Here is a 21,037-nt window from a genome sequence, read left to right as displayed (position 1 = left end):
GGTAAAGAGGAAGGTGCGAGCATACGGGCTTGGACTCGAAGTATGAATAAAAAGAAAATGCCAAAAGTTGTTTAATAGTTTTCATTATACTGTCTAAAATTTTCTAAAGGATCGGTCTACTGGGCGAATTTCTACAGCGTTTTTTCCGTGATGCAATTTGATGTGACACACCCTTTAGCCAATTGCAGCCAATTGCAGAATTTGACATCTCGTTCAAGGAAATGTCGATAGACCAAAATGACTTAGTAGATACTACATATGATAAAGCGAAGAGTTGCCTTAGAATAAAAAAAATACTGTGATGGGGCAAAAAAACTACTAACAGAACGAAACAATATAATTAAAATAATATTGGAGAATTACGACAAACGATGACGATCTACAGAACATAAAATTTTCGCAAGCTAGTATCAATCCCAAAGTAAGAAAGGGATATTTTTCTTTTCTCAAACAAAACACAAAAATACAGGAAAAACATAAAAAGACAGATAAAACAAAACATCTGATACGAACTACATACAATCTCACTTTTGCATTTATTATTACCTACTATAAGAAGATGCTATGTTCCACAAAATAAAGCTAGAGTTCTTCATTTTCACTTCCTACTCTCGTTTTCGTTTTCAGATTAAATTAGAAAGATAAACAAACAGAGTAACGTGAAGGGCAATATTTAAAAAAAAAACACTATTTCCACAAAATAAAATTAACTGTACACAGGAGGGGAAAGAGGAAAGAACTTAAAACGAGAGACTAAAATAATAATATTACAACCAAAACTGTGAGGAAACGGTCCGGCGAAAGATTCCCTCTCACGCTGCGTTTTCCTTGTTTTTTTCCAGTTCCGGTTAAACGTGTCTTACGATACACTTTTACTCATAACCTATTCTCACTGTCTTTCGTCGTGTTTATGCTGTTTTTTTTCTATTCCCGTATCTCGTTTCCTGCTGTCCCATTGTTTTTTTTTTACAAGTGTAATATTAGTTTTCGTCTGTATGGGGTGGCGAATGGTTTTCAGCACTATAGAGCTAAAAGAAAACCAAAACGAAGTTCTACCTATTGCTATTGTATGTATAAAAATCACATTTTCTTTTTCCCACGCGACTATGTTTATGTTGTCATTTTTCGTCACTTTCGAACGGAATTGTAAAACAAAAGTCCACGCAGGATACTTGCGGAGATTCCTGATTCCAGTCCTTAAAGATGGTGATGATTTTTCATGATGATGGTGGCGATGAATCGTGCCTTAAGTAACGATCACTAGTATGTATCCGCTTGTTCTTATTTGAATGCTAAATTAAGTTAAACAGATAAAAACAAATCTCACATTGTTTCCCTAAAAGATACTTTGTATAAATGCATTTCTAATCTCTCTCTCTCTCTCGCGAACTGTTTTAGAAATAATAGTAATCATAATAATTGTAATATTCAATAATCGATAGTCATTTTGTGTGGTTCCTAAAATTAATCCATGTACAGAGTGCTCTCCGGAATGAACACGAATAAATAGAACGAGGGAGGGAAAACAAATGCACACACGTTTTGAACTGGGACCGGGTCTTTTTTCTGTTGCATGATGAGATGTTATTCTCGTGTAGGCCTGATGTGATGCTGAATTGTAATGCTCATTTTCAGCTTCGCTTCGTTGCAATTCTTGCGTTTGAATGTGTCCATTTTTGTGATGCACCTGAAAGCGCTTATATTATGGTATCTATTTGTCGTGCCTGGTGGAGGATCTTTTTCTGATGGCCAACCAACGTGATGCCCATGTCGGACAGCTGTTGGGCGGTTAGTCGAGATATCTGTGACAGAGAGAAAGAGGTCAGAGCGCATCGTTTTACTCCGACTAGCTCACAGATAACTCACCTGCTGAGCGGTCACAAGTCCCGCCTCCTGGAAGTGCTGGGAATACCTCGACATTTTGATACTTTCCAGCCACAGCTCGGTGCTGATAAACACCCCGCCAGCGCTGCCCGCCCCGGACATGGTCCCCGTATTGCTCAGTCCACCGGCAGTCGATCCTAGAGTTCCCATTCCGGCGGGACCCATTCCCCCCACACCGCTTCCAATGCCTACCCCACCACCACTGCCACTGCCACTTCCATTGCCAAGTATCCGCTCGGTCGTCCCCATCCCACCGAGCATACTTCGCTGCTGAGCTGCCAGCATTTCGTCGCTAATGTCGTTCCCCATCCGGGCCACCGGATTATCGGGGGAATTACGCGTCGTCAGCAACACCTGCGGCTGCCGAGCCAGGTTGTCGAGCGTCTGCGTGATGCTCGAAAACGTTGGCCTGTGGGTGCGCTGTTTCTGCCAGCAGTCCAGCATCAGCTGATAGAGCGCCTCCGGACAGTCCATCGGCGCCGGCAACCGGTAGCCCTTCTCGATGCTCTTTATCACATCCTGGTTGGACCAGTTCCAGTACGGCCGCTCGCCGTACGACATCACCTCCCACAGCACCACGCCGTAGGACCACACGTCCGAAGCGGACGTGAATTTCCTAAACGCTATCGCCTCGGGGGCTGTCCAGCGGACGGGGATTTTTCCACCCTAAAAAAGAAGAAGCAGAATATAATAAGTTCACCGTCGATCAACGATCTTGACCAGGGATTCTCAAAGTGGCTCCTTTTTTTCTTTTTTTTTTAATTATTTACTAGCTGACCCGGCAAACTTCGTCCCGCCAAAAATTTGGGTTTTGTTATCAATACCTTCAAACATCCACGTTTTTTACTATGAGCAAGTTCATTGATTGATCTTCTAATCGACCCCGTTCAATTTAACTTTTACTATAAAATTCCTAGTATTTCTAACAAAACTCATAATAATAATATCAGATTATTTTCAGACACAATTCTCGTTCAAGATTTTTCAACCACTTGCAAATAACATGTTTCTCCGTTACATGGAATAAATGTTTTATACAGAAAATATGATAGAATAAAGACAGCCCTAAATGGTTAAATTCCTCCCTCGAGTTCTGTTCTTAACAATACATCCGACGATCCTTTTCAGTATAGATGGAAGAAGATATAGGAGTGCGTTTCATCACATTAAAATCCATTTCCAGTTTCGAACAAAGATCAATTTCGCTAGCGCAAACATTTAATTTTCCGAATTTTCCCTTTTTCCTTCGGAGTTTTTCGAAAATTTTCAATTGTCATGTTTGGTTGAAATATGTGTAATATTTTAATGGGACCCCCTCTCCATTCCAGAGCAGAGAAGGTTGTCATACTATTATAGAAACATTTTTTGCACCCTTAAACCTTCAGATGCCAAATTTGGTTTCATTTGCTTGATCAATTCTCGAGTAATGCAGAAATTTGTGTTTCATTTGTATGGCAGCCCCAACCTAAGTTTGTATATGCTCTACTCCTCGTTAACTCATCCACGTTTCTCGTATTCGGAAGGTTCACTCGGGTCGAGGAATTTATGTTATGATGAAAAGTACTATTGTGCAAAGTATTGTGTACAAACATAATTGTTTGAGTGTCACACATTCCTAAAATAGGAATAATGCTGTGGTGTAGGCTAGTATTGACGTAGGACTACGTCTTTTATTTCTGTACCGGGCTGTGAGTTCAAAGTTTCGAAAACGAGAGAGTGACGCTAGAGTGTAAGGTTTTGAACGTTGATACCTCTTTGCCGACTGAACGGATTGATATGATACACATTTCATTCGAAAGACAAAATGTCCAAGAGTACTAGGATTGTTTATTATTGACCCGAAAACTTGTTTCAATGGCTATAAAATCACTTTGAGAAAAGGCACGAGCAAATTGGAATCACACAATTCGGTATATAAGTTAGCGCACGCTCGGAAATCCATTTAATCGATATGGCGATGTGAGATAAGGAAGGTCACGCTCACACGTCTATGCTGTCGTCTCCCAATTCCATTTCGTTTCTGCAGCCGAACTGAAAGAAACATTTCGCGAAAATCAACATATCGATGATAACTCGATACCAATGGGTGCCATTGACTACGGATTTGACAGTGAAGAATACGAAATATTTGATATGGTTGTAGTGAACATTGCACCATATCAAAGATCATATTGATGAAAGTAGCGTTATAAAATTATTTGTGTACGTATGCCGCAATCGATCATCGTTTTCAATTGTGGGGAAGGTGTAATTTTGAGGAGAAACGATGATTCCAATTGTCAGGGCTTGGGGAAGGGGTATTGTTTGCGCTGGGTATTTCCGGGGAGGAATCGATTCTTCTTTTGAGCGTTAATAATTATTTTCGTGCTAAACCTATGAGAAGGATTAATAGGTGGAGCAGATGGCAGAATAGTGTGCGTGATAGCATGCGCTGCCACAGCTACTTTTCACATTGTGACGTTGATATTTGTGTTTATATTCAATTCCCTTCCACATCCAATTGAAAACGCTTCTTTTCGGCAGGTTTTTTACAGATCTTTTCGTGGAGTTCCCACTGAATATGCGTACAATGAGACAGTATGCAGTGGATATTTGTGAAATGATGACGGAAAAGAAGAATGGAAGTGATATTTTGTGTGTCATTTTCACTCGAAGGTAGAAACAAACAAATTTTCGTTATTTTCGCGGTGATATGATGATATTTTGAAGGTTCCTAGTAGAGGTGAATGTGATTCGAGAAAAATAATTCACAATTAAGCAGTATTTAATTGAAAATTCTGCTCTTTCCGAGGACTAAGAATAATACTGTTCTCTGGACGTTTTTACTCCCTAAATGATGGAAGTAAGTCACAATAAAACTATCATCTATTAAAAACAATCAATTACAAGGTTTCAAGAGCATTTTGTCATCATCAAATTGTGAGTAATTTGAATATTTTTTCGTCACTTCCGTATGCATTCCATATTGAATGCAAATAATGACAACACCGTATTTTGTTTACCAATACAAATATACTCTGCCTACTGCTCCACCTCACATGTATCTCAATGGTGCTAAACAAAGTGGTATGATCACTTTCCACGAAAGATGAAATGGTCGGTGTTAAGACAGAAGGGACCAAGTCGCAAAATTCAAAATTTTGAGTTATTGATGGCTTTAGGCTAAGCATCTCGTAAGCTACATACCACATTCATCAGATTTGGAAAGTCACGAGTACAGCAGGAATGTCGCACCGAAATTGTATTGAATGCTCAATGGAAACCCCTTATAGTGCCAAACTTCAAATTCTTTTTTCTCGAAATCATAAAAATGTCACATGGTTCGGTCTGACTTAACACCGACCAAATGTCTAAGAGTTATGTGCTTGTTACTTATTGATTGCTAAGCCAACGTTAGTCCTACGTCCATCTTGCGGTTATATCGCAGGTATGACCCACTTCTAGTTTTTTGACGTAGGACTACGTCACACCGGAAGATATAGGGGGTGAAATGAAAATCTAGGCACTGAACAAGTAGGAAAAAATGCAAGATTTGGAACGCTTATAACTCGAGCATTTCTCAATAGATCGCAAAGGTTTTTGCATCAGTTGATAGGAAATATATCTACGCATCTATCATAACGAATAACATTTCATTTTTCTTGAGATAAATAATTGAATAATTGTGAATTATCAAGCATTGTCCAAATGCACTATGTGCCCATTTTTGATTGGTTCATTTTGTGCTCCTCAAATCGTACCGACCAAAACGGGCAACCAGAGCAGCAGCGAAATACAATGAAGCATGATTGGAAAGGAAAAAGAAAAAATATGAACGAAACATTGGTCGCAGTCTCACACATGCGTAATTCTCGAGCCAGATAACGATCATTCTCATCCAAACCGTACACCACATCGTTTCGCATCACATCAAATCAACAAAGCAACACAAGCAGCCATGTCTGGACATGACAAAGGAAGAAAAGTGAAGGGAAAGGCAAAATCCCGCTCGAACCGTGTTGGTCTGCAATTCACCGTAGGTGTATCCGCCAATTGCTCCGCAAGGGGAGCTAGGCCGAGCGCGTTAGTACCAGTGCACCAGTCCACCTAGCCGGCGATATATAGTTTCGGCCGCCGAAGTGATCGAGTTAGCTGGCAAAGCTGCTCGCGACGATAAGAAAACCCGCATTCAGAACAGACCACAATCGGTTCCGTGGACACCAAGACAACAACAGGCAGTTGCAGCGAGTGGCAAACGCAATCGCAAAACGGCAGCTGGTAGCAGAACAAAAAGTTTGTTCTTTACACAAACTGCTTTGGTGGCAAATCCAGAACAAGACGGCATCGAGGGCGTTCGAAATGGTTTTTTTCAAAACCACGAGTACTAAGTTTTCTAAATTGGAACCATTCCATAAAACACGGCGCTTATCAGTGCCATTAAACCTTTCAAAAAAGAGTTTACGAAATACAGTTCAATGCATTCTAAAATATTATCCGAAATAATAATAAAACACAAATTGATTTTTTCATAATTTGTTTGCCAAGATATGATGAGTATGAGAATTTGGCAGTTGTGCTGAACTTATTGATGGTTGGGGACTTTCTCGATTATTCAATTTTCAAGAATTCTTAAATTGCTTCCAGATTAAAAGTACAGTAATTTACATTTAGCCCGACATATAGCTAATTTGACGGACCTGTAATGCGACATATTTAGTTGGACATTTTTGTAAACATAGAGTTCGGGGTCCAAATTATGACCCCACATTGAAAGTCGACACTGTACCACTGTCATCGGAAATGTTCAATTACAGGTTAAAATTGCCTCCAATGCGACACTGAGCGGTGCTTCGGCACGTCGCGTTAAATGTAATTTACTGTACAACATGTCACAAGCAGGATGGAAAGAAATTTTCCAACTGTGAAAGCTGTGGCGAGTGGCAAACGCAATCGCTAAACAGAAAGGTTTAGCCGAACAAGATGGGGATATCGAGTGATAACAAAACAATAAGCTCTTTAGATTAAAGATAATTTTGTGATCTTGAAAAGGACCCTTTTTAGCCTGCATGTGAATGTGAATTTTTTTGCCATCGCTGCCTTATAACGCTCATTCGTTCGTCTCGTTGGACTCGCCCCTTTGACTGAGTCTGCCGATTTTTCTCTATCCTGTGAGCGTGTACCGCTAAAGTACAAAACGCGCGGATCCGCTGAAAAATATATCATTCTCTTTCAAACCGTAAATCAGTGTGGTTGTATGGCATCGTTTCACATCACATCGCATCAACGGATTGGTTCCGGAGCACCAGTATACCTAATAGCGGTTATAGAATTTCGGCCGGCGGAGTGCTCGAGTTGGCTTGCAATGCTGCTCACGACAATAAGAAAACCCGCCTACAGAACAGAGCACATTTGGTTCGGTGGCAACAACTAGTTTCAGCGAGTGGCAAACGCAATCGCAAAACGGCAGCAGGTAGGAGAAGGAAAAAAATTGTTTATACAGACTGCTTTGGTGGCAAAACCAGCCACCGTAAAACACGGCGCTTTTCAGGGCCATTAAACCTTTTAAAGAAGAGTTATTAAAAGTTATTCACAATACCAATGCATTCTGAAGTGACATAATATGATATATAATATGAACTGATTTATTTTGTTTATGCTTGTTTTTGAACTTCTTGGTGGTTGGGGTCTTTTAAGTTGATCATTCAGTTCTCACAAACCCATGCATGGTTCCCGAATTGAAAGTGGCTTCATGCAGGATGGCATTCACGATTTTCTCGGTAGCAAGAACTGCTTTCTTTGGTTGATAACTGATGTTGAAAATTGACTGAGGTTACATCTGCATTGTATAGAAACATAACTAAGGAGCAACATGATGAGCTATGTATTTCCTGCTGCTCTGTTCTTATTTTAACGGACTTTAATCCGAAGGTCATCCGTCCCTGTATTCACTGTTGGTTTTTCAGAACGCTTATAGCTCATCTATTTCTCGACCGATCGTAAAGTTCGTCTCCATTTCATTTTTATTTACATTGTTTGCGGAGACTACAAATCTTACAATTCATTCGTAATTCATAGTGAAATATATGATAGTGAATGAGCTGAGGACCACTATGCATTCCCTATCATAGTCATCATTTTGATTGTACGATATGTGCATACGCCAAAAGATGCCCGGCGTTGAACATTGAATAAGTACAAAGCCTTCAGAAAAATATCAAGAAGCAACTATAAGATAGTGAGAAAAAATTGAGAATGTTTGTAAAAAAAACGCAAAAACACAACATCAAAGGTTCTGTTCAGAACCTTCAACATATTCATAAAGAGTAAACAGTAAACTTATCCATTTTTCAGTTAGATAGGTAGGTATTCACGTAGGAGAAGAAAATAAAACAATATATTTAAAATATATATTTAGCAAAAGCTGTCCCCTTTGTATAGTCCTACGTCACTCCGGTTATGTCCCCGACATTACCCACTCGTCGTTTTCTTTTTTTGTAGCATGACCCCACACAATGATTAAATATTGAATTATTGAATGAATACATGCGAAATAGAAACGCAACCATGCTTTTTTGGACACAAAGCATCCTACTCTTTTTATGCGGCCATATCTGCCGTTCTACGCATAGTTGTCCCATGTTACTTTTTGACGATTTTCACTTTTCTTTATAAAACGTTGTTTTCATGCATAATCTTACGGAAAAACACAAAAACATACATATAGTTTATTCCCAACTTTTAAGAAAACAACATCAAGCTCAATTGTCCCATGTTGATATTCTATTCATAACTGTCCCACCATGTATTTTTTGTAGATCCATATCGAATATGTCGGTTCAAGTACAAGAATTTTATGTCACACTTTCAGCAGACCTAATGCCCTTTTTTTTGGTTCGGAAGAACGAATTAATTCTCAAACAAATAAGAAAAAGTTTAACAGAACACGTGTACACCTTGTTAGCGAATGCCTAATAACAATGAGATTTATATTCTGCGAAGGTGTTGCAGATCACTCATTTCTTCATAAAACGATGTTTCTAAGCATAATCTTTCGGAAAAACACAAAAAAAATATCGTTTGTTCCCAGTATATCAAAAAACAACATCAAGTTCAATTGTCCCATGTTGATATTCTAGGCAAAACAGACCCACCATGAATTTTTAATCAAGCTTGATTGAATAAGTGAGGAGATCTCATCACATTTCATTAAAAAATAGTATAGTGCTTATAAAAACCCGGTGTATTGCTAAATTGAAATGCTTAAAGCTTTTGGTAGACCAATATGCGAGAAAACTTTGATTGCGTTTTTCTCAGTTGCTGATTTTGCTTAGTTAATTCTCGAGTTATGCGAAATTTGTGTTTCATTTGTATGGCAGCACCCACACCCCCCTCTCTAAGTCTAACCATTATAGAAACATTTATTGGATGAATCCTCAAGGCTACGACAAGAAGGAGGGAGCTCCACGTAAATCGAAGCTCTCTGACCGGGATAAAGCAATATTTCAATTTGAATGTTTCTCGGGTGACAATTCGTCAAGTTTTGGTGAAAAATTCTCACATAAAGCGGACTTAAAAGGTTAAAGCTCCTCATCTTACATCATCTCACATCGGAGGACGTCTGAGTTTTGCCAAAGCTCACATGTACCGACAGTGGAACCTGGCATGTGTGACAAAGAATGTTTCCAAAAGAATACATTTTTCTGTATACCATAACGAAAAGTTCTTCAATGTACAGGTTATCTTCACTGACGAAAAAAAGTTCAATTTGGATTGTCCTCATGGTTTCAACGGGTACTAGCGTGATTTACGAAAGAAGGAACGGTATTTTTCAACCAGGAATTTATTGATGCCTCGTGCACGGGTTGGGCGGGATTCTGTGCAATCCTTGTACGCAGGCTAAAAACTGAGGGTAAACGGTACACCACGATTGACGAACTCAAGGTCGCAATTTCGGTAACATGGAAAAATATCGAGGAATCCGTTCAACAGAATTTGGTAAATAATATGGCAAAACGAATTTTCATGGCTATTAGCCGAAATGAAAAGATTGCCAATTATTGACATGTAAATCAGCCGATCGTTTGAATTTTTCATTGATAATGGGCCTCATTCCTGTATCCACGTTAATTTACGTTTCCACTACGCTTATATCTCACTTCACTTTGTTGTACTCGTTCCCGTTTTGTGAAGTGTAAAAATGAACTTCGTGTAGAAAGTGGCGTGGATACCAAAATGACCCTGTGTTCATTTCCAATGTCGTTTCTAAGAGAAACGTCAGTTGTATTTTGTTTTGTTTATCCTCGAGTTGTGTCGATACACCCATAAAATGGATTACTAAAAAAAGCTTCCAAATATTTTGTAATGCAAACATTAGTAGAATGTACATATTTTCTGTAATTGAATTGAATCATTTTACTTCGCGGTATTAGTAACATTTAAAATTGTCATTACTGGCAACCGCGAAGAAAATGCAAATATAACATTATTAGTCTAATTACCGAGTTGATAATTGAGTTGAATGGCACTACTTTCCGATATTGATTTCTTCACAGAAGTAGGTTGAATTAACCCAGATCCGGGACAGGTAAGTAATATTCTTGAAAATCAATTCAATTTATGTTCTTCAATTAATATTGATACATATTAGATACAATGATTCGTCCTCGTCTGCTGCGGGAGAATGCGAAGGAATCTAGGTACTTCGAGACGCAAAAACGAACCCTGTCGAGTCCTAGATCTACCTTTATGCTGTTGGATTTGGTCAAGGACAACTTCATAAACGCTTTGCAGACAATTGTGACCGGTGGTTCGATCAATTGGATGTTTTCCGGATTCGTCACGACGGAGGTTCCGTATCAAGTCAATGTTGTAACGGGGCATCGAGCTTGCCCCACTTAATGCCGCCTGGGTTTCGTCCGCTTCGTGATATTTTCCGAATGTGTTTGGCTAAGAAGTAATTACACGCTGATCCTGCGAGAGGATAATGGTGAAAATTGAGTAGTCTAGCGTAGCTATTTGTAGTAATGATTGTGTATTTTTTCCTAATTTGTACCGTGGCTCAGACCCAATCGATGCAGGTTGAGATGTCTATAGTCTATGAATAAAGATGCATAGAATGCATACAAAAACTCAACAAATTTAACAATATATGCATAAAGGTTGGGTTAACATAACATGTTTAGGGTATATGTTAAACCAACGTTGAACCGACTGCTTATACTAGGTTATACTGGCCGATTTGACATTTGTTTACCATTGTCATCGCGTAATATGTACGAATCTGGGTCAAGCGAATAGAATCAAATTGGTTGTCAAAAAAAAAAAACAATCGAAATGTCAATAATCAGGAGGGGAAAAAGTTTCTTTTCTTAAAATAAACTACATAGAGAAAGTATTGTTCTGAAAGGCAAAAATAATCTAATTAAATGAAATTAATGAACTACATTTTTTCATCAATTAATGCGAGCGTTTGAAAACAAGAAAGCACAACTGACATTTTGGTAGATTTTCAGAAATTAGTTTTGGTATTTTCAGAAATTTCAGTATTATTGACTTCAAAACTTCTCTAAACTTAATTGTAATTTAATTTTACTCCTCGCCAAATGTTAGGTTTTTATTATTCTGAACACTAGAATTGTATTATTTGAACTTTTTCCTTTCTAAAACATACGAATTACCCAAATTACAACTTTTGTTTCAATTCTATTTCGGTCATTTTTGGGAGAGTGTATGATCAACAATTATGATGGACACGAGGAATCGCTCTGTTTACACAAACGAGAGCGTGAAATGCAAACCAGAATAACATCGGTGGATGAACTCGGTGTATTCATAATGAATTCTACTAAATGTTTACAGTGGCGTGCAATCCGGAATAAGGTTGTACTCACTCCACATTGTTTTCACGTGGAGTGTATTCGGGAATAAGGCCCAATATTTAATTAAAGTTCATAATGGTCATGGTCTTATAGAAACTGGACAGCTGAAATTATTATATTTAAGCACAATAAATAAACAAACTACACTTTTGATCGAAATTGACGTTAAATATACTTCATTCTAAGCATTCAACAATTTATGAATGTATCTTGTTGAAATTCTAACTGTTTGTGTTGCAACGAAATATAATCTGGGTGGTCTTACTCGTCTTAGAGGAACAGAGTGTAGTAAGGTAAATGATTTTGGTTTGTCCAGTCGAAAATATGATCATGGTTTGTCCACTTTCTTGAATGCTCTAATTCAGCACATGTTTGACAAATCAGGTATTCGAATGTTTCAAAACATATAAATAAAATTGTCTTTTTCATGAATTACAGTAGTTTTATAGTATATTTTTACGGAATCACATGTTTTAAAGGATTATAAAATACACCATCTATTGGTGTCATTACGCCCCTCATTCAAGCTAACTTTTAATCGATCACCAGATGATTATTCACGTATTCAGACCTTTTCTGGATTATAACACTTACAAATATTGTAAACATCATGCTTGCACACCATTTGTATCAGATTTACATAGCTAAACCATTAAATTAACGCGTTTTGATGAACTCAATTCTGATCATGAGTTGTCCAATTCAATAATGTTGTTTTGTCCACATGATTTCTATGGCAACTATGGCATTTCTATTGGCGCGCTGAAGTTTGTTTATTGTGTCCTTCGCGTATAGCAGAAATTAAGTTTCTGTGTTTAAGTGAACATATTTGAAATGCTCAAGAAAATGCAATATTCAGAAGAAAGCCTAAATTATGAATGGATGAATATGATGACAGTAAACTCGAGCAACGATAAATGCAACATCTACTTGAGAATTCGAATGTTTTCATTCAAAAATTATGACAAAGAAACCATGATCATTTTTTGGACAAATCATGATCAAAGGTAGTCAAACCATGATCATAATTCCTCTTTGAGGAAAATCGTTAAAAAACATGAAAATATGAATAATTTCAACGCTTTATGGTAGTATTAGCAACTAGAGACTTGGGGCTTTTCAACAAACCCAAACTCGTATCGATTATATATGATTTTCATGAAGAAAAATCAATTTGCATTTACTAGTTGCGTAAAAACACCCCAAATTGGACAAGCCAAGATCATTTACCCTAAACAGCCCAAAATCAAAGTACTTCCCGTGACCGAAACCGGGAGTAAGGAAATAAGAGTTTTTTTTCCCGAGAATCAGTATTCTCATAGTTTGTTGAATTAACTTATTCAAAATGTGTATTGAAGCTATCCTATCGCTCAGCGTTAAAAACAGCGTCATAAATTTGTCACATAGCTGCAATCGATTCCTCACGCATGTCTTCATAAAAAACATTAAGTGTTAACGGAAAAGTTCCTCGCAACGTTGACTTTTCCATACTAAACAGCAGATCATTTTTGTTGGAAGTATTCATATAAGAAAATCAATTTTGGGCGGGACGAAGTTCGCTGGGTCAGCTAGAGGGTAATAAATCCGTGAAATCTCACAGCCGTGAAAGAAATCAGTGCTATAATGCAAGAAGAGTTGACTACCATCGGCACAGATGAGCAGCTTAAGCAGAAGTTAAATCCATGCAATCAGAAGTTCTGGTTGCAACGGAACATTGTGGAACATTCTTGAAAAATATCTCATCAAAATATTCCATCATCATACCTTGTCGAAAAAGACTTCAGTTTGGTTACAAACATTATGACGTAACAATGAAACCGTTTGCAAATCAACGAACGCGGACATTTAAGGCACCAGTATTGAACCGGATTGGTAGGAAGTCACCAGGTTCATCCGTTATCCTGACTTTTTTTAAATTACTTTGCGATTTTATCATTTTTTTTGTATAAATAAATTAAATACAAAAATAAATTTCCGGCTCAAGTATTTGTAGATGATTTGTTAAATTTCGATGAGAAAATGATGGCAAGTTTACTCACATAACCAAACGCAAGGATTTTAAATCACTAAGTGTTTTGTGAGAATAAGATAAAAAGTAGAAGTAAAATTAAAAAAAAAAATTATAACCCAAAATAGTTTGAGAATCCCTGGTCTTGACGATCGTGTACTCACCCGCGTCGTGTACGCATCGCTCGCGTTCTCGATCTCCCGCGACAGCCCGAAGTCGGCAATCTTACACACTAGTGAGGAATTAACTAAAACATTGCGCGCCGCCAGATCCCGATGGACGTAGTTCATGTCGCTGAGATAGGACATCCCGGCGGCGATCCCCCGCAGCATCCCGATCAGCTGCAGCGTCTGGAACTTGCCATCGTTGGCCCGCAAGAACGTGTCCAGGCTGCCGTTCTCCATGTACTCGGTGATGATCATCACCGGGTTGGACCGGGTCACGACCCCCTGCAGGTAGATCACGTTCGGATGGTCGAACTGACCCATGATGGAGGCCTCGGTGAGAAAATCACAGCGTGCCTTCTCCGACGAGCCCGGCTTGAGCGTCTTGATCGCGACGTCGATCTCCTGGACGAAATTGGGCGGGATCTTGAGCCGACCCCGGCACACATCGCCGAACTCTCCGCCGCCTAGAAAATACGATCGTGGTGAACACTGAACGCTGAACACACAAGCACACGGTTGAAACCTACCGATGATCGCCTCAATCGTGATGTAGCTGGCGTCAATCTCCCGCGCGAACTCGCGGATCGCCTGGTTCGGGTCCTCATAGGTGTGCGGATCGACGTAACTTCTGCTGGTACCGAACAGTGGCGTGGTCACTGCAAAATTATTACGACGTGGTCGGTAATACCCGTAAGAACCACCTTCTTTCATATCGGAGCGAAGGTTTTTATTTTCAAAGTAATGGTTAAGAAAAAAAACAGAACAGCAAACGTCCCAATATACGTGCGTAGTACGCGAAAATTTTGAAGAGATAGCAAAACAAAAACAAAGTAGAAAGCAGAAGAGATGGCAATTTTGGTTTTTGTACAAAACAGAGATATAGAAAGATAGCGATCAAGGTATTAAACGAAAGCGGTTATCGGTTTTGGTTCGATGTTGACGACCAACATCATTTTGTTATATAGCACACACACAGATTGTAGCGAATTTGTTTACACAGGTTTATTGCAGCAGTGCATCGCGGTTTTTTGGTATTATGTCATTATCAATAAAGCGCACATGCAGAAGTAGTCATCGCACACACACACATAATAAGCGATTTTAATATGAAAATAAAAAAAGAGAAAAAATAGTGTTAAATTAGTTGATGTTATATTCGGACCGGCGACCGTTTTTTTATCGTAAGGGGTGGGGAATAACTTAAAGAGAGAATGTACACAACCTTGTGAGTGGAGTAGGGGGCAGGAGGATAAGATTAGAACCAAAATGTCCAACATAATAAGATAGGTTAGATTATATCACAATCAGCGATGAGTCAAACGTTCCGTTTTCATGAATTTATTCAAATCTTCAGCAAAATCCAATTCACATGGAACAGATCCTGAATATTGTTCGTATCCCACACTTCCTGATACATTCGAACGGCATTGATGAGGGTTGAATTCACCCGTTAATCCCCAGCTAGTGACCAGAAGGCAGCGAGGTTTTCCGAACAGCTGAGAGTTCAGTTTAGTTTCCCAATAATCCTTCTCAAGATTAGGAGCGTATGAATTGATCAATTTTAAAGCCCCTACAGTTTAAGCCAGCGCACACATTATCGTGCGGAGGGTTGGGTTCATCCAGCCTACACTGACACACGCGTTCTGTGGAGATTGGCACTCATAATACATTCAAGGCATATTATTTGACATACGAAATCTAAACGAAGTACCAATAAAAATGACGCCAGATGATACTCACAATGTGACGGCAAAAGTTTCACTTGAACGTCAGCTCCATTCAATAATGGAAGGTACTGAGAGAACTAAACTAAATACTCGGCCTGAAGAAAGGCCAAAGTCCCGCTATCACCGCCATCTGGTTGCTAGCAGAATAACAGATAAATCATGAATGATTTATTGGTGATTTTTTTCCAATCCTTTCAATGAATTTTCATGAATTCGAACATTTTTTCCGGGTTAGAAGTAGCGTCAAGGTGTGGTGGAAAACTAAAGGTGAAAATTTGTTTCTCAGCTGTTGCTGAGAAACGTTAACAATACGGTCGTGCCTTGGACACGTGGACACATTTTTTTTTCTGGCCCGTGACACCATGTGTTACGGATACGAAACGAATTTTGAAGCAGTCTTTTTAGGATCAACTCAAACTGAAAATATATTCATTTTTATACATACAAATTTCATACAAAAATGTGTAATATTACTTACAAAGTAGTTTCTTTTTAACCTCGTGCACACACCTTTCTGCCTTTTCGGCCTCTATCCTTCGCTTTTCCAACTATACTTTTCCTCCTTCGCTACTTCGGAAGAGTGCAGTTCCGAAGATTTTCTGTCCTTCTTTCCACCAATTTCAGTTTAATTTTATTCGATATTACCACCTCTATTTTCCACCAATCTATATAAAAACAAATTCATTTATAACATTTTCTAGAGACGAATTAACTCTCAGAGTTTAAAGTCTCTCTAATTCAATACCTTCCTTCCTTCCTAACATTTTCTCTCTTCTTTCTTTTCACGTATTTCAGGTTTCCGGACGTTCTACTTACGGGCGAATGATCTATGTCAAGCGCGTTATTTACACTTTGATCATATAAAAGATTATTAAACGACATTTTGAACTATAAATTTTGGCTTTTTTGATAAATACACTTTAATGGTGCAGCTATTCACGAATTATTTTCGAGAATAAACAAACCCTTTTCTGTCAACCACTGACGGTTTGTTGTTATTCCCGCTACTGAAAATCACCTATCTTTTACTTCAGTTCAGCCGTGTTGACACCATGACTGATACGTGTTTGCGGCCCCTCTGAAAGAGAGGTTGAGTACCACTGCGCTAACCCATCAGGAATGAATCCAGAGAAGCATCACAGTAGGCGATGCAAGTAAAAAATATTGCTAACCGGTGACTCATAAGTAGCGGGACTACATTCATATTACGTTTTCCGCAACAGGCGTCAGAGAGGGACAAACACTTGTGTATGGTTTTGTTGTTCTCTTTGTTGGCGTTGTTCTTGCTAAATGTGTTTTCGTTTGTTTACGATGAAGCAACAGAGTTGTCTCCGAGAGCGTGTCTTTCGGATGCTCGGTTCTACGCTGAAGGGTCACCAAAGGGGCCTGGGGGACAAAATTGAAAGCTGTTACCAAAAATAAGATTGGTGCCAGTGGACCTCAATGTAGTCCAGACCATGATGACGAGGGTTCCGGGAATCCTGAGGAAGATTGAAGATGAAGGGCCACTATCTGTCTAATCGTTTCACACCTCAATCGCACGTTGTATGGACTTGTGGAAATGTATCCTACATCTTAGGAGGCATGTTATGTACGCCATCGATCATTTTGCAGCTAAGCGTATCAACCGTGAGCCCATTAAACCTGCCTGGTCGCTCTCGGAACTTAAGCGAGCAGCTCTTCAAGAACATGCTAAACTTCGTACTAACTCGACGAAAGTGCCTTTTTCCAAAGCCAATTCGGACTATAAAGTACTACAAACGACTGAACGATCAATTGTATCAAACGCACCAAACACAGCTGGAACGTCGTCTGAAATCCACTCTCGCAATACATAATTATTAAAAGGAAGGAAACAGGGCTACTCTGATGAATGACCAACGGTGATGTGGAAGCTGCCACCATCGCGGATATTGCAGTCTTGCACACATTTCCGGATTGTTTTCAGCAATAAACGAATCAGCAGTCAGGACGTAGTACCTGCATCTTGCAACGTTTCTTCTTCGGTCTTCTCAAGTTATCCGTCTCCGATCATCAGAGAAATCGTTACGACATTACGACGGGAAGCTTCATCGGTGATCTGATTCGCAGAAACATCGACTGCACTACGGTGTTAAGCTGTTTTCCCATAAACATCCGCCGCCGTAATTTACGCTCACATGTTTTCCTGTATATCCGTCCTTCTTAAATATTTTTCATTATAAAAATAGTTGCAGTTTCCGTAGAGTCTGTCAACTGCGGAAAACCCGCCACGATAGATGTTGGTTCTGATATTCTCGATGAAAAATAATCAATGCAGTACGCATTGTCAACAACAAAAAAAAGTTGCGACATACCCGAGTTTGTTTATTGTTCTCGCGAGAAACAGATTGCATCATGGAACAACCAGTTTTAGCAGCTACTAGAAAACCACGCAAATAACAAACCTTTTTTTTCGGGGCTGCCCAAACATTCCATTACAAAACTAATTCTAAAATGTCTATGTATTCTGAAATAACATTCGATGTGATAAACAAGCGAATAGAATGAAATAGCAATTTCTTCTATTTAAAATTTGAAAACCAGTCCTTCTTTGTTTTTAAGAGGTTTTAAACTTTGCAGTTCATTCGCCTCTGCAAAACCAGTTCACACACGAAATATGTTAACGGCTATAGAAAGGGGTCGTGGTGTATTGAGATTTTTTTTTTTATTTAGCATTGGCTTCAAGCAATCCACTTCGGATGCCTGTCTGTTCATCAAGTACCTGAGAAAAGAAGAGCTGATATCTGATGTCGCTTTAAGGAAGGGATCGTTGAGGTCAAAGAGCAATTTCGTCCCAATAGATACGACCCAAGAAAGCTTGGGATCAGTTTGCACAGAGAATCAGATGGAACTTTTCCGATCAGTATATGAATATTTATCAAGAAGACAGCCGAGAGTTGCGACCAAAGTGATCGAATATTCCTATAAACACCGGATATTGCAAGAATAGGTCAGAGTTTGTCGAATAATGTCGTCTAAATGGTGATATTAAGTTGACTCGCTGCTGTCCAAATGTCCACAAATAGCCATACGCCATTTTGACCGATGATTTCATACAGTGAGCGCTTCAAAATAACTGTTTTTATATGTAACACTACCAGCATCGAGGATGGCCCACATATTTTAACGATTGATCCGGGCTTTGTGGGGGCTATTCAAGGGGTTGGATGAGACACGACCGGAAGAATTACTTTATTACCTTAGCCGTGTGCTTCGGATCGTTATCCTGCTAAAAAACAAAGCGCTCTTCAAAGCCTGTAGATAATACCATGATGGTACAGGATGATTGCTGTGTAGAATACAATTTTTCTGTACTTTCATGTTTTTTTGAGACCATCATTCTGAGGTTCTAAATAAAATGCTTTTGATGTTGAAAAGAAATGTGAAAAGTTCATTCCATGTTTAAAGAAAAGAAAACATTTATATGGAACAAGGAAATAAATTGGAAAAAGACATTCGATTTTTCAAAGATCGATTCGGCAATGATCGATTCTTTGGTACCGATTTAATCAGTGAATCAATCCCTACGACGATCCGACGAGATCGATCTTTTTCTAGAGATCACCCAATCCTACCCACAACATTACGTTGCCTCTTCCGTGTTTGACCGTCCCTTAGATGTGACACTCCTGCAGCTCTTCACCCGACCTACGCTACACGAGAATCCGCCTCTATCGATTGAAAAGCTCGAATTTTTAAAGATCGATTCGGCAATGATCGATTCTTTGGTACCGATTTAATCAGTGAATCAATCACTACGCCGTTTAGAAAATCGATCCGACGAGATCGATCTTTTTCTAGATATGCTTGACCGTCCCTTGGATGTGACACTCCTGCAGCTCATTACCCGACTTGCGCTACACAAGAATCCGCCTCTATCGATTGAAAAGCTCGAACTTGAATTTTCTGTCCACAGCGCCATTTTCCAGTACTCCAGCAACTTACCAACTTGCTCCTTGGTGAATTTGAGCCGTTTGGCCTTGTTCGCCTCGCTCATGAAAGGCCGATTCAAAGCCATCTTGCTGCTGAACCCATGTGCGCTTCGATGGGACGACTAACAGTCCGATGCGAAACCGAAAACTGAAGCTCTTCCTGGATCTACCGGACAGTCATGATGTCATGCTTATTGACAATCGCCCAGTGCGATTCACCGTTCTCGAACGACCAATTTTCGGATGCACAAAGGAATCGTCTTTAACATAATTGCGTTCTCCATTTTTTCTGGACTTCACCAAGTGCGAACACGTGTACAAATGCTCCAGAGCCAAACCAGTTGTTTCGAAAGGTCAAAAGACACAAACTATCGAGGGGTCTCATGATGGAAACTTACCGAAAATATATCGATTTTCATTCCGGTGTTGCCTCCATGTAAACAAATGAACTTCTCTTGACAACAAATCCGCGTTGACGGCATTGAGCTTCGTATTACGAAATGGGGGAGTAGGCATAATAATATGGATTTGCGGAAGAAAAAAATACACTTTTAAAATCAAAATTATGAATGAAAATTATTTTTTCCAAATCAATTTAGTACTCTTTGTAAATGAAAATCGCTTTTGCTTGCGAGTAGTGAAGAAATATCATACAAAAATTGTGTCTAAAGATAATGTTATATTATAATGGTAAGTTTTGGTGAGAATATCTGTAAATTCATAGAAAATAATTGAAACTGGGGTCAGACAAACGTATTTATAGTGGGCAAATAACGCAAAGAAAAAAATTTCATACATATTTTAACAAATTAAAACTGTCTTAGACCCGACTCATCTGATAGAGAATAGTTAGCCTCATACAAACTAATATCGTATCTAGATGTCGACACCATTCCGCCGTCAACGCGAATGCCCACTACGATTCTTCTTCTTCTTTGTTTTTAAGAGGCTTTAAACTTTGCAGTTCATTCGCCTCTAAAAAACTGCGATTAGATCGCTGTTAGAGTTATTCCCTCAATTATGTTAGCATGAGGAAGTTGATGTGTAATCATTCAAATCTTTTCAAATAATCGATGGTTAAGTAGTTGCTCCCATTAGGTGTTATTCTTCATTTAAGTGTATGCTTGCAGTGAATGTGTATAAAAAATCCCATTTCCATCCAAACTTCTATTTTTGAAGCAATTTTACATCCGTAACATACGTCTTTAACATGAAGCGATCCAAGTGTCGACGAGAAAAGCCTTCAAAGTTGCATTATTGGAGTTCAATGGAGTTTAGAGAATGATTTTCTCGGATGCCACGTTGCTGGGAACATCAAAATCATGTGAATTTCCAAATTAATTATCGCAAGTTTCCAAATAGCAAAACGTAACTCTACGAAACGATCCTGTATACGGAAACTTGTTCCCCTATCAGTTAGGTTTCCAACCTAACACAACTT

General features: G+C 39.0%; 1 protein-coding gene across 10 annotated transcripts in view; it reads right to left on the bottom strand.

The window, feature by feature from the left end:
• Window positions 1–501: 501 nt before the first annotated feature.
• The window catches only part of LOC129763258 (ephrin type-B receptor 1), a 209,124-nt gene continuing 188,588 nt past the window's right edge, over window positions 502–21,037 (bottom strand). For 4 of the 10 annotated variants that reach the window (XM_055762151.1, XM_055762155.1, XM_055762152.1 and 1 more), the window contains 4 exons: window positions 14,444–14,572; window positions 13,914–14,380; window positions 1,867–2,550; window positions 502–1,802 (listed from right to left, as the gene is read on the bottom strand). In XM_055762151.1, the coding sequence (XP_055618126.1) occupies window positions 1,698–1,802; window positions 1,867–2,550; window positions 13,914–14,380; window positions 14,444–14,572 (1,385 nt within the window). In that variant the 3' untranslated portion in view covers window positions 502–1,697. Of the gene's footprint in view, window positions 1,803–1,866; window positions 2,551–13,913; window positions 14,381–14,443; window positions 14,621–21,037 lie in introns of all 10 variants that reach the window. The other 6 variants (XM_055762146.1, XM_055762149.1, XM_055762153.1 and 3 more) reach the window with 2 other exon arrangements.

The sequence above is a fragment of the Toxorhynchites rutilus genome, chromosome 1 (genome assembly GCF_029784135.1).
Source record: "Toxorhynchites rutilus septentrionalis strain SRP chromosome 1, ASM2978413v1, whole genome shotgun sequence".
NCBI lineage: Eukaryota > Metazoa > Arthropoda > Insecta > Diptera > Culicidae > Toxorhynchites > Toxorhynchites rutilus.
Note: the sequence above shows the minus strand (reverse complement) of the source record. Positions and strands in the feature narration are given on the sequence as shown.